This window comes from Eleutherodactylus coqui, chromosome 1, assembly GCF_035609145.1.
Source record: "Eleutherodactylus coqui strain aEleCoq1 chromosome 1, aEleCoq1.hap1, whole genome shotgun sequence".
In the NCBI taxonomy this organism is placed as follows: domain Eukaryota; kingdom Metazoa; phylum Chordata; class Amphibia; order Anura; family Eleutherodactylidae; genus Eleutherodactylus; species Eleutherodactylus coqui.
In genome coordinates, this window is record NC_089837.1 from 478,796,018 (window position 1) to 478,810,917 (window position 14,900).

The 14,900-nt window shown below is 40.8% G+C and overlaps 1 protein-coding gene across 2 annotated transcripts in view; it reads left to right on the forward strand.

Annotated features, from left to right (window-relative positions):
* Nucleotides 1-14,900, forward strand: part of DGKA (diacylglycerol kinase alpha) — a 154,401-nt gene that overhangs the window by 73,910 nt on the left and 65,591 nt on the right. For both annotated transcript variants that reach the window (XM_066585003.1, XM_066585011.1), the window contains 3 exons: nt 12,861-12,951; nt 13,100-13,176; nt 13,862-14,009. In XM_066585003.1, the coding sequence (XP_066441100.1) occupies nt 12,879-12,951; nt 13,100-13,176; nt 13,862-14,009 (298 nt within the window). In that variant the 5' untranslated portion in view covers nt 12,861-12,878. The remainder of the gene's footprint in view (nt 1-12,860; nt 12,952-13,099; nt 13,177-13,861; nt 14,010-14,900) is intronic.

Below are 14,900 nucleotides of genomic sequence, written 5' to 3' on the forward strand. Positions count from 1 at the left end.
CCGATTCACCTCTTAAAGGGACAGTATGTGTTCCCAGCTTTTCCATCACTGGTCAATCATACAAGCCTCTGACTATTTAATCCCTTAAGGACCAAGCACAGTAAATTTAAAGTCCTCTGTACTGGACTTTAATCCCAGCCAATAGTAAAAATACAGCGCGGGATTAAAGCTCCTGCAATTTAGCAAGAGCAGGTCAGGTCCTCGGCTGTTAGTCACAGCCGAAGACCCAGAGGAGAAAGCAGAGGGGGTTTTTAACAACTCTGCCTTCTCTCTTGCAGGCTCAATAGACACTGTGTAGTGAAGAGAGAAAGTGAACGTGTTACTTCCGCCATACCATCTGGTGATCACATGATTGCGAAATGCTCCCTGCCATAGCAGAGCAGACCCAGATCAGCTTTGTTAGTGACTACTGTAACTACAGGGGAATAATTTGACCTGTAACTGAGGCTCCTATGGATGTCTAGTTACAGTGGAAAAGTGTGGAAAAAAATGTGAATGAATCCCGGAGGAAGAATTTAAGGTGCAAGGAATTCTGGATACGAAGAGAATTAGAGGTAGACTTTACTACTTGGTGGACTCGAAGAGTTATAGTCCTGAAGACAAATCTTGGGAACTTGTGGAGAATATCAATGTCCTACTGTTCTGAGACATTTCCATATGCAGTCCGGGCCTAAGAAGTGGGGGCTTAGAGAAGGGAATACTGCTATGTTGGTTGGTTATGGCCAACGACACCCCTACCTCCTCCTCTCATGAGTCATGACCAGCCACCATAACAACATCACAGCCAAGAGCACAGCAGCCCATTGTTTTCGGCAACCATTGGGAGTTTTAGCACTGGAGCGCTCACTGATCAAAACTTTTGACATGTCTCTATGACAATGGAAAGTTTTATGAGAGTGTAGTTACTATCTATATCTTTTGCCTTTCTACATATAGTATTTTTCACTATGATTGGACTATTTAGTTGAATCATAGGCGATATTGGTATATGTAAACTCAAGCCAAGTGTCAAGACTCAAACCTGCAACCTCTCGTGCTCCAGGTGGTGCTTCTGCTGCTTAAGCTATTCAGCATGTTGGATAGGTCCCCTGTTACCTAATATCTTGTTCCTTGTCTCCTGTTTCATGTTCCTGGCTCCATGTTTCCTTCCCTAGGTCCACCCCGCGTCTTGTACCTTCCCCAGTTAGCTCCCAATATAAACCTACACTGTCCTTTTATTCCTTGTGTGTTTATTGTGTCTCCCAACCTTTAACCAAGCTCTTCCTATTTGTTGTATGCAATACATTGACCTCTGCATATTGACCCCTAGCTTGTCTTCTGACCACGTCTCTGCTTAACCCTCAGTGCTGCATCGACATATCCACATATTGACCCCTGGCTTGCCTCCTGACTATGAGTCTGCTTAACCCTCTGTGCTGCATCGACATCTCCATATATTGACCCCCTGGCTTGTCTTCTGACCACGTCTCTGCTTAACCCTCAGTGCTGCATCGACATATCCACATATTGACCCCTGGCTTGCCTCCTGACTATGAGTCTGCTTAACCCTCTGTACTGCATCAACATCTCTGTATATTGACCCCCGGCTTGCCTCCTGACCACAACTCTGCTTAACCCTCTGTGCCACATCAACATCTCCGTGTACCAACCTCGTTGCCCGCCCTTGCTGGCTACCACCCAAGACTCCAACCTAGTGCCTGAAACACCAAACTAAGACAAGCAGAATGGTTACAAGAGCAATTATTCAGAATTAAATAAAATGTACACAAAATGACACCAGAAAGCAAATATGGATATTAGCGCTGCTTGTGGTTTTTGGCACTTTTAGTCTGAAGAAAGAAAGCACATTAGGAGTGACAATGTTTCCAAATGAAACATTTCTTTCCATTTCATTTTTAGATTTTGTATTCTTTTTTTTTTTTTAGATTAAAATTACAACACTGCCCCCTCTAAATGTGGAGAGTAATTGCACTCAGGTCCTGCAAGCGCCTGCAATACCTATAAGCATATGTCAAGAAATGGGATATGGGCATGATCTGCAACACTACAGAAAACGAGATTAATGAATATCTGTTTGTTTTGCTACCAGCAATCCATTCATTATACCTGGAAGTCAATACATTTCCCAGCCTCAGACTCCATCGCTGCATTTGTTTACAATGATATGTCTGCTCAGGGACACTTTTCCATTGCGTAGGCTTCCATCTTCGTAGATATCATTTGATTTACAGCTCGCTGTCTCACCTGCACATGCCATTTCATGGTCTTGGAATAATGTAATTATGAAAACTGCCTTCTAAAAATACTTCTATTGTTTCTGAATTGGCTAAGAGCAATACCTGTGAAATATTAATTAACCGTTCTTGTAACTAGTGCAAGAAAACTTCAGGCGAGACGAGAGGTGTGTGTGTATATACATATATACTATATATGCCCCAAATGATTTGATATTTTATTCCCCAGTTAATAATAGACTCCCTAGCACAGACAATGACCTTTTCTTTCTATTGATCACATCCTGTGAGAAAAACCATTACGGCTATGTTCACACCGCATGGTCTACATCTGACATATACCTCAGTGTCTGTGAACATGTCTGTACAATGGTCCTAATGTATGCAAAAAGGATGTCCTTTGGGCATATATTTGGGTGGTATGTATAGTTTTCTATTATATTGAAGACTAGCTTACCCGTCGCGCGTTGCTGTGAAGACAGACAGACATACATTCGTTTTTATATATCTAGATAACAACCAATCACAGCGCAGCTTTTTTTAGGTTACCTCAGTGGTATAATATATAATTAACAACCAATCACAGCGCAGCTTTGATGTTACCTCAGCTTTATAATATATAACACCCAATCACAGGGCAGCTTATATGTTACCTCAGCAGTATAAAATATAACAACCAATCACAGTGCAGCTTTCATGTTACGTCAGCAGTAAGAGAAATAACAACCAATCACAGCGCAACTTTTATTCTGCCTCAGCAGTATAAAAAATAGCAACGAATCACAGCGCAGCTTTTATTTTACCTCAGCATTCTCAATATCCAGGAATTGTCTTGTGAAGCGTTCGGCGGATGCATCATTTTGTAGTTGAACACGCATCCCGTTGCTCGTAATGCCTTTTGCTTTTGTGCTTGAGATGGAAATCAAACGATCTTTGTCTGGGGGGGCATAACTGTCGACGACGCTCGCACACGCGCCACCTATTGTAGGATAGATGTACTATGCCAGTAATCTTCCCAGGAGTGTACTCAACAACTTCCCATTAACTTTTCCTATTTATGACATAATCAATGCTCGTGCCAAATTTCAAGTTTCTATGACATTGGGAAGCGAGAAAATTAGATTCCGTACGTAAAATTTGGACGCCAATTCTTTTGCGCCTAGAATTGAATAATCGAGTTGGGACCCATTAGCTTTTCCTATTTATGACATAATCAATGCTCGTGTCAAATTTCGAGTTTCTATTACATTGGGAAGCGAGAGAATTCGATTCCGTATGTAAAATTTGGACGCTAATTCTTTTGCGCATAGAATTGAATAATCGAGTTGGGACCAATTAGCTTTTCCTATTTATGACATATTCAATGCCCGTGCCAAATTTCAAGTTTCTATGACACCGGAAAGTGAGAAAATTAGATTCCGTACGTAAAATTTGGACGCTAATTCTTTTGCGCATAGAATTGAATAATCGAGTTGGGACCCATTAGCGTTTCCTATTTGTGACATATTCAATGCCCGTGCCAAATTTCAAGTTTCTATGTGAGAAAATTACATTCCGTACGCAAAATTTGGACGCTAATTCTTTTGCGCATAGAATTGAATAATCGAGTTGGGACCCATTAGCTTTTACTATTTATGACATAATCAATGCTCGTGCCAAATTTCAAGTTTCTATGACATTGGGAAGCGAGAAAATTAGATTCCGTGCGTAAAATGTGGACGCTAATTCTTTGGCGCATAGAATTGAATAATCAAGTTGGGACCCATTAGCTTTTCCTATTTTTGACATAATCAATGCTCCTGCCAAATTTCACGTTTCTATTACATTGGGAAGCGAGAGAATTCGATTCCGTACGTAAAATTTGGACGCTAATTCTTTGGCGCATAGAATTGAATAATTGAGTTGGGACCCATTAGCTTTTCCTATTTATGACATAATCAATGCTCGTGCCAAATTTCATGTTTCTACGACATCGGGAAGTGAGAGAATTAGTGGCAGTGATGGAAATCGAACGATCTACGTGGGGGGGGGCGTAACTGTCGATGATGCTCGCACGCGCGCCATTTATCGTAGGATAGTTGTACTATGCCTATAATCTTCCCAGGAGTGTACTCAACAACCTCCCAAAGTTTCATGGCGATCGGATGAATGGTGTAGTAGCGCATAAAGGACAAACAGACAGACAGACATACACGCATACATTCAATTTTATACATATAGACTATGGCTGTTCATTGGCAGCATATAGTATTTTCTGATAGGGTGCAACCTTCATACTTGGTACATTTTAAACTGCCACTTGTCCCCACCTCACTACTCCCAGAAGAAGAATGTGGAACATTGTGCATCTACCGCCTCATACTTGTATGCACAGGCACCTATAGCATACCCAACCCTGCTCAGCATAGGATTTCGGATGATTGCTCTTATTGTTTTTGCATAGCCGGTGTTTAATGAGCCTCTGTTACGTATTGTATTACTTATAAGATATTTCACTGGCTTTACAAGAACATTGTATTCTTGGCTTGTATGGGGTTTACTACACTTCTTCATGTGATCCGTTTGTAAGTTCTTCACCATCATCGCTAATTAATTATTATTAGCGTTGTTTATTATTACTTTCTGCTCTGTTCCTAACTTTACCTTACCTAGAATGGCTAAAGAACAATTAGTAATTAGTATAGCCAATGTACATGGTAAGGAATGAGAATAGTTTTTACATAATTGGTCATTTTGTGCATCGATTTACTACTTAGTACCCTTCTTAGGGTTTTTTGATCTTTCACCATTTTCAGTTTTAATCCTTACAATAGTATTTTATTTTAGTATTATTATTTTTAGATGACTTATTTTAGTATTTTATTTTCAATTAATGGATGTCTTTTTTTTTTTGCCATGTCCCACGTGGTGCAGAGTGTTAGGGCAGCAGAAATACAGTCCTAACCTCTTACTCACAACCTGAAGGTTGCAGGTTCAATCTGTGCTTGGTTCAGGTAGCTGGCTCAAGGTTGACTCAGCTTTCCATCCTTCCGAGGTCAGTGAAATGAGTACTTAGCTTGTTGGGGGGTAAAGATGAGTCGGGAAGGCAATGGCAAACCACCCCGCAAAAACAGTCTGTCAAGGAAACAATGTCACATCACCATAGGAGTCAGACGGGACTTGCTGCTTTTATCTTTTTTATTTCAAGTGACTCCCTTTTGATACTATTTAGTGTTGCACAGCAGGCAATTGCTGTCATATGAAACTGCTATATGATGTATTCTAAGAGAATTAATCTGGGGGAGGACTGAACCCCTAATGAATATTTATAAGCATTTCTTCATGATTAAGCATTAAAGGTGGCTCTGCATCGGGACCTCCGGTTGGAGGTCCTGTCACAGATCCCGCTGAAAATACTACAGTAGAAGAAAGAATACTGAATGCAGTGTTTTTTTCTCTTTTCAAAAGCTAGCCAGCTGGGTAGAAAGCGAACAGACCCCATTATAGTCAATGGGGTCCACCTAGGTCTGTTTGTTTCCGTCCAGAGACGGAAACATTTTGCCACAGGGATCTTTGTTTTGCTCCCCAGATTGGGCAGGAAAGCGGAAGTCCAAGTGCAGGTATGAAAGCATCCTAAATTCAGCATCACATAATATAATTAGAGATGAGCGAGCACGCTCGGATAAGTCAGTTACTCGAGTGAGCCTCGCTCTTCTCGAGTAACTGCATTCTTGTCCGAGAGAGTGAGAGAGATCTCTCTCTCTCTCCCCCCGCCGCTCACCGCTCGAGCACGCTCGGACAGGAATGTAGTTACTCGAGAAGAGCGAGGCTCACTCGAGTAACTGACTTATCCGAGCGTGCTCGGGGGAGGGGGGGTGTCTCTCACTCTCTCTCGGACAAGAATGCAGTTACTCGAGAAGAGCGAGGCTCACTCGAGTAACTGACTTATCCGAGCGTGCTCGCTCATCACTAAATATGATGCTTTGTATTCCATGTAGCAGCAATACATTAAAAACACAAGATGGAAATGTGTTTCTGCTCCTCCACAGCTTTATCTCCTGGATATCCAGTATGTGCCGTATATCTTTCTAAATATTGTCTTTTAATCTCTTGTTTAGTTTTCCAATTAATGGATGCACAATCTCTACTAAAAGTCATTGTGTAACATTGGAAATGCTGCCAGAAATCCAATTAGTCAGCACAAAAAGTGTTTTTCTTCAAGAGGATAACATGAATTGTAAAGCAGGAGCACAGACAATGATTTCTATCTAAAGCATAGACCGGTTCCTCATCTGTCTGCTGTAACAAACATGTAACCATGCAGATTGATATTGTTTTATATCTGTTAGTCAAGCTTAGCTGGACAAAATCTACAGTCGGTTACAATGTAGCACGGGATACATAAATAAACGACCTGCTGTAGCAAAACAATAGATTGTCTCATCAAACCAAGGAATGGTCGGCTCACCTATTCAAGCAGAGATTTCATGTGTATGGGGCAAATCTCAGAGAGTGGTAAGATTCAGTAAACTGTCAAAAGATATTGTAAGTCCATCAGTAGGGATCCGTAATATAAAAACATTCTTTTATAGAAAAAAAATACGTTAAAAAAGCATACATGAAGACAAGCCAACACTAGTGGTTTTCACAACGCGTTTCAGACTATCCTATCTCAACCAGGAACAAATAGTCTGAAACACTTAGAATAATTCAACACCGTTGGCTTTTCTTCATGTATGCATTTTTTTTTACATTTTTACCATAAAAGAATGTTTTTATATTATGTATTCCTGGTTATCACATGCATAACAATTTAGCACTAGTATCTATAATGTACCTTATGCTAGTGTCACCATAGTACTAGCTCAGTTTTTGGTTTTACAAGTAACTACAGATGTAGCAAAATTTAACTTTACGCTTAACTTGTTAAGATGACTTTTTGTGCCAGTTTATTTGCCCTTTCAATAGCTTGTCAGTGCCTTTTAATTTCTTAAAGGGGTTGTCCTAGTTAACTTTTTTTTATTAATTATTGCTCCCTGTGCCAAAACCTAATAAAAAAGCCCTGCCTCTCTGTCGTCTGTTCCAGGTTTGTGTTGACAGGCTACAGTCAGTCTGTGTACGGAACATCACAGGCTGCTGTAGACAAATACAGATATCAGCGTTTGAGTGCTGAGGTCTGTAATTTGCTGCAGCAGCTTGTGACATCCTGTAAACAGGCTGCTGCAGCCGGTGGGCACAGTATCACGGGGGAGACCCAGTGCTGCTGGCACGGGACATGTGGGGAGACGGGAGAGGCGAAAATGGGCTATTTTATTATGTTTTGGCACAAAGATCACTAATTAGTAAAAAAATAAATTTAACTCAAACAACCCCTTTAAGGGCTTATTCACATCAGCATTTTGATTTCCGTTTTGAATGGATCCTTTTCTTTTTTGAAATGGAATAGATGGCAAAACGGAATTTAAGCGAAAACAAACGGATGTTTTTTTATGGATCTAGTAGACAGATCCTTTAGAAAAAGAGTGTTTCTATCAGATTGCTTCCATTTACATCTATTTTTAATGGATCTGTGTTTTATTCTTATGTCTTTTTAACCTTCTGCGCATGCTCATTTAAAGCCGGATCTGTTAAACGCACATCGAAAACAGAACCAAATTGAAACAATTCCATTTAGTTCCAGAACTAGTTGACTAGAATGTAAAAGGAAAACGGAACTATCATTTCTCAAGAGCCTAGTGTGGTGTAGAGTTTTAAGGCAGCAGAAATGCAGTTCTAAGCTCTCGCTCACGACCTGAAGGTTGAGAGTTCGATCCCCGAAGCTTTCCATTCTTCCGGCATCGATAAAATGAGTACCCAGCTCGGTGGAGAGTAATGAATCACCTGAAAGCGCTGCAGAATAGACGGCGCTATACAAATGACAAGATTTATTTTATTTTTGTTAGATTTCTATTATTTTTTTTCCGCGAAAGCAATAGCTCAGCAAAAAAACAGACATCAATTGGAACGGAGGCAAACTTAGGTGAACTGAAAAACTTCAGTTCCCTTTGAAATCAATGTGAATGTAAATGAAACCGATTGGCTGCTCCTCAGACAAAACCACTAAATAGAAAACAAATGTGCACATGTGAATGAGCCCTAAGTTAGGCCTCATACCCACGCCAGTGGAATATCGCAGCAGGGTCTGCCACGGCGCCTGCCAAAACCCCCATACTAACGACCCCGCTGTGCACGTCCCACCTGGCAGACCGGCCAGCACGCATGCGGAAGTATAGCGTGATGGTCGTCTTCCATTGACTACAATGGAAGCTGGCCACGCATATTCCCGCGAAAAATAGATATAGGACGCCACAGGCTGCTGCAACTAATGATAGAGCTTAGCACTCGATCGCCATTGGCTGCAGCAGCCCGTGACATTCTATAAACGCGCTTTTGGCAGCCTGTTAATATCACACCATGGGTGAAATCTGGAGCAGTGGCATGGGACACAGCGGGGAGAGGTGAGTATATATCTACTTGTTTTATGGCAGGGGGAGCTGTGTTTTATAGAAAATAGATCTTGGACAAACCCTTTAAGATAATATACGCTTTTTAATGGCTTCAGATAAAATAACTCTTTACAGAAAGTTTTCACTGTCAAGTTCTTCAAGGTAAGGAACTTGAAGAAAAAAACAAAACACGGAAAAACTAAGTTCACGCGAAACACGAGAAACCTTTGCAAGTGCACGGAATAGTCATGATAACATAAGTCACAGGAATGTGCAAGGGAATCCCATTCTCTGTTCTCTGCTACATGTAACATACAATGTATCTCTTTATTCAGCCACATTTAAAAGCATTGCATTAGCCAGTGTGCCTTAATACTAAGCAGTCTGTTGTTGGCTTTTAAAGCTCGTTGAATACATACATTTTACCTTAACCTGAGATAGGAATATGAGATTCCTTTATATGTTTCTAGGACACTTACTATTATGCATTCCTTGAAAACAAATATGCAAGAAGCATGGTGTGTCGCCCTTGTCAGTGAATCTCAATGTCTTCTAAGGTTCTGTTTACACATTTTTTTGATTACGTTCCATGTGTGCTTCAGGAAAGTTCTCACCATTCATGCCATAATATCTGTAAGGCCCTTTTCACAAAGAGTGTCATTTTGGTATAAAGTTCCCTCTACATGGGTAGACTGTCACTCTTGTGCTTGACAAACAGGAAATAAGGAAGATGGAACAATACCTTTGCAGCGCCACCTATTGGATGTCAGCATTCCTTCAAATCAATGCTTGACTCTTTATACAGGTCTGTAGAGCAATGGTTGGGAGTTTGCATATTACCCAGAAGAGCATGCATGACCTTATAAGTCTCCTCACTCACCTTCTTGGTGCTCTACCTAAGGAGTAATGCTACCCCTTCTGACTTACAAACAGGAGCGATAGTTATTCTGAGAATGGACGTGGGGTGGGCCACGGATCAATCCAGATGCCTTACCCGCCTCCATTCACAGTAAATGGGCAGTCTTTCAAAGATAGAGCTTCTGCTGTTTATACGGCCGACAGTCACTTGGTTTCCAGATGAGCTAAAAAGCAAGTAACTCTGACAACTGAGCAATTCGTCGCTCAGTGCCATGTCGGCGGCTGCTTGTACACAGGGGAACTATCACCCAAATTTGCTCTTTCTAGTGATAATCGCTCCATGTAAAGCTATCTGGAGCAGTACTGGTACTCCCCCCCCCCACACACACACACACACACACTTTATAGGAAAGCATAGTCTACTGCAATTTCCCATATAGGGGCAAACAGATGTGTCTTTTCTTGCCTTTCCTCTTGGCTCGAGATATCCTGAAATTTATGAGTATATCCATTGGTCTGTATACAAGTCTATCCATTGGTTATCATGTGAATTGCATCCTGTCAAGGGTTTTGCTAGCATGTTGTGGTATTGTATTGAATTTTGTCAAAAATTTGAGGAAATTTAAAAAAAGGTAAGGTGGAGAAATAATTCAGTAAAAAAAACCTATACAATTAAATATACAATGGCGTAGGTCAAAGCCTTTCATTGGAGGTATATGATGGGGAAAACTCCTGATGTATACTTCTGACAGAAGGAAAAAAGCCTAATAGAGATTAAAGATAAGGCTTGACCTGTCACCATCAATACATCATTTTCTTCATCGCTCTTTGTCTACCGTAGCTTTCCTAGTTGTTAGGCCGACAATTTCCATATCTCAGAGTAATGTGTCCCATGGAAATTCATCCCATTTGTATTGGTGCTTCTATAGATAAAATCTCCTTTCAATAAGTGGATTGTTAGCGGACTGAAAAGAGATGTGCGTTGCATTCGCTGTTATTAGCAGTGAAAGCTGGCCCCTTAATCGCATTATAAGATTGCTGGAAGGTAAAGGAGGAAGTTGAAATATTTTGAAAATCAAGTGCTTCATTGTTGTTTAATGGTTTGGGAAACTACATTGAATATGTAAGTCAACACCAGTGAAAAGAGAGAAAAAAATGTGTAAGCTTCCATATACCACATATGTGGCCACTTCCTTATGTTGCCTCCTCTTATATATAACGGGATCTTAGAACATAATTAAGTTTCTACAGTTCTACTGCCCAGCTCAGGTAGCAGCTGTTGGCTGTGTATAGAGGGATAAGCTCAGAAGACGTGTATTTTATGACTGTTCTGGTTGCATGCTTGAAAGTGATGTTCAGAAAGGCTTTTTCCTAGTGTGCATGACTCTCACCTACAATCCAGTAGGTGGCTTGATGAAAATGCCCTTAAACGAATTATCCAGTTACAAACAATTAATGATCTATCTGTAGGATAGGTCCTCAGTAGTAGATTAGTAGGTTCTGCCACCTGGGACCCCCAACAATCAGCTGTTTGCCAGACCATTGTGCTTTTAAAGTGAACTGATTTCTGCAGAAAGTTGACAGCTCCATTCTTACTACAGTGACCAGGTTTAGTATTACAGGCAAAGTTCCCGTTTGAAGTCAATAGGAACGTTGCCTGTAATACCAGGTCTAGCCACAGCAGTAAGAACTGAGCTGTCTGCTCCCTACAGAAATCAGCTCAGTGCATAAGCGCATCGGCCTGGTGAACAGTAAACCCCCACTGATCTTCTGTTGATGGCCTATCCTAAATCTAAGCCATCCATAGTTTACAGCTGAACAACTCTTTTAATTTGTTAATTTGACTCTATTGTATTTGTAGAGAAAGAAGTTAAGTTTGCTATAAAAGTTTGTCTCCTATATATGAATCCAGAAAACTAGTGCAATATTACGTGTAGCAACTACTTTAGAAGCCAACATGTCACAATGCGATATTTATGATGATTGACATACCACTACTTCTTACTTTCTCTTTAAAGGGGTTTTTCCACTACTTAAAATTGCTTTACACCCTCTCTGTCCTTCCTGGTTGCTGCTGACCAGAACCTGTGACTGCTGCAGCCAATCACTAGCCACATCAGTGACCTTCTATAGTCAGTGATTGGCTACAGCAGTCACATGTCGTGGTCATCAGCAACCAGGAAGTACAGAGTGGCTGGGAAGCAATTCTAAGTTGTGGGAAACCCCTTTAAAACTAATTGTAGGTGGTTGCTAATAGCAAGGGATACTTATTTGTGCTTTTTTTATCAAGCATAGATATCAGTGTGTCATTTTGTTGCTGAAGACAATATACAGGCATGTCCATTCTTGATATCCTAATGTGTTATCATATATGTATCTTGAGGCCTGTTCACACAACATTTGGCTATCCTTTTGAAACATCCGTTTCATTTTTTTCTTCTTCAACGGGGCTTCCGTCGTGGTTCAAGCATCCGTCATCTTGGATATTTATTTTTTCTTCAGAGACTGAACAACCGTATCCCAGCAGATCCATTTTTGTACAATGCAAGTCTATAGCAACAAGATAGGCATCCTATCGTGATATTCTGTTGGATGTCCTTCTTATGTCATGATAAAAAAAAAGCAGGACATTTCAATAGAATGAAAAAAACATGATGTGAACTTGACCTTCTGAGTTGACCTCATACCGACCACTGAGGTCTGTGGACTGTAAAAGGAGATTTAAAACAACACTTTGCAGAATGGAATGATATCGGGAGTAGGGAAAGAATAATCACGCTGCTGATGTGTCTGAATTCAAGGCTGTCTCCATGCTCCGTGTGTTCTTACCTCTCCTCTGTGTTCATATCTCCTCCTCTGACACTTTTTATATTGGTGCACTACACCCACCACTCGCTGCTGGATCCCCCTCTGCACCGTCTTCTCAGTAATTATTTCCTACCTCTGTTCCCAGCCCTTCATTTGCCCCTGCCTGCCTTATCTTAACCAGTGGCACTTTCTTCCTCAGCTGCACACATTCTGTGTATATATCCCCGGCTTTTATCTATTCTCTCCATTTCTCTCCATCCCATTCTTGCCTCCCCCTCGCTCTGTCACACTGCCACTCAATCTGTCTCTGTCTCATTATTACAGCGGCTCTGGAAAACTCTGGGAGAATGTGTTAGATCAGCTAATATGTAATCCAAGGTTTGAGCCAGAATCACACCCCATTCATCCCCAGACAGCGTTCCCCTTCCTCTCCTCATCTCTCTCCCCTTCCTTGTACATTGGATCAGCTCACCTCATCTTTGCTGTCTTGCCGCAGGGCTGTCGCAGAGCCAGAATGAGTGAAGAGAACAAGGACTGGGCAATCCTTAGCCCAGAGGAGTTCACCCAACTGCAGAAGTACATTGATTGTGAGTAAACATCCCCTTATACTCTTCTCCTGCCTATACCCTCCTTATTCAACCTTCAAGCTCCATCGCCCTAGACAGAGGAGAAAACTGCAAGCAAAATCTCGTCAAGAGATCGACATGTTCAAGTCAAATCCTCTTTTGTTTCTAGACAGTACCAAAAAGGTTCAAGATGTTCTGCAGGAGTTTTACGGAGATGGCACCTCCAGCCCCCACCTATCTGAGGAGGTGAGCTTTTCTGCAGATTTCCATTCTTTCTTATGAATTTTCATGTGCGGGGTCGCCTACTCTGCAGCAGGTGCTGTGGTGAAGCTTCAGAGGGATATTACGTCAGGGTGTTTCCCTGCTCTGAAGCCAACACAGATGTGCTCTTAGATGATCTGCTAGATATCCGTGTCAGTTCTGGTTTTTGCAATGTGCGTTTTCTAAATACACATGGCACCTTCATTCGAACTTATCTCATGCCCTAGGTTATGATCCCTTGCAGTCATGATGTCAATCTAATTAGCCATCATGTGTCCTTTTATTCTAAAACTGAACAGATACAAAGTATCACACTGTCATTTACAAGCCCTGCATGCAAACATATGTGCTGTGAACAGGAGACAGATATTTGTAGGTCATTCTTCATCTGACCATTCTCCTTGCACCAATATCTCAGAAATGGGGTTTGCATGGACTTCGGCCCCTTATATAATATTTTTTACATGCCTCTGACATAAGTCATTTTAATTTAGGACTAAGTCACGATTTCAATGTTGTTTTCTAATATATATAGATAGATAGATAGTTATCTAAAAAATATATATATATAAAAATATGAATGTAGTGACCGGATAAAAGCGCATTTCAAAACTGTGAAAAGAGATTTTTATGCCAACATGTTTAAAAACGTTCCTTTTGTATTTTCCAGTCTATTGATTTTGAGGATTTTAAGAGTTTCTTGAAAGCCTACCTGGATACAGATGACATTTCTCCTGATCTGTGCAAGCGGCTGTTCATGTCATTCCAGGCTGTGCCTGTTGTGGATGGACAAGGAAATGAAAAAAAACGGGGAAATGGTAAGTAAGTGACTGGGAAATGTCCATGAATTAGATGATTACACTGTGTACAGTATACGGCTGTATAGGCAGCAGATGGACGATTTATGGGTGGAATATATCTTCATTACATCTTATGCTATTGTCACTTAGTTTTTGGATCATTTTTAGTCTATGTAGTAAAGGGAAAAAAAATCTCCTGTTGATATCTAGAATGTATGAGACGGCATGTCAGCTTTTATTCTCATTTTTGTATCTCTGGGAAAAAAAAGCCACTCCGGTGAAATTTTTTTCCCTTCATTATGTAACTAGTCCCTCAATATATATATATATATATATATATATATATATATATATATATATGTTGGCTAGTATTTTCCTGTTAGGTTATTCGTTCTATCTGAATTCCTTCTCCTCAGGTGATAATGTGATCTCATTCTGACCACCTGAGATTTACTTGGCTTTATGCTCCTCTCAAAAAGTTAATCTTTGCAGTCAGAATATTTTCTATGTGATAAACCCAACCACACAAACAAAGGGGCACAGAAACTCCTATCACAGTTATTGCTGATGATTAGAAGCTCCCGCCACACAGTTTTAATGAAGTAGATGATAGTTCAGCCCTCTGACTGTGTAGCTTATTAGGAGAATATAGAAGGTAATGATAATTACAGTGTCCTCCCAGCAGGCAGAGATGGTACAGGCTCTAGGTGCTCGTGTAATGTTGTGATTGTGTACAAAATAGTAAAAGGGAAAGCAAGGACATTTCTCAACATCAAGATAGTGACTGATAAGCAGCAGACAGGAGGCTGCACTGCATGGAAGTGACTGCAGTATATATAGTAGACATCCAAGTGTGACAGACAATCTGGTGAGGGACAAAGGATGGAAAAATGTGTTTTTGCCGAAATG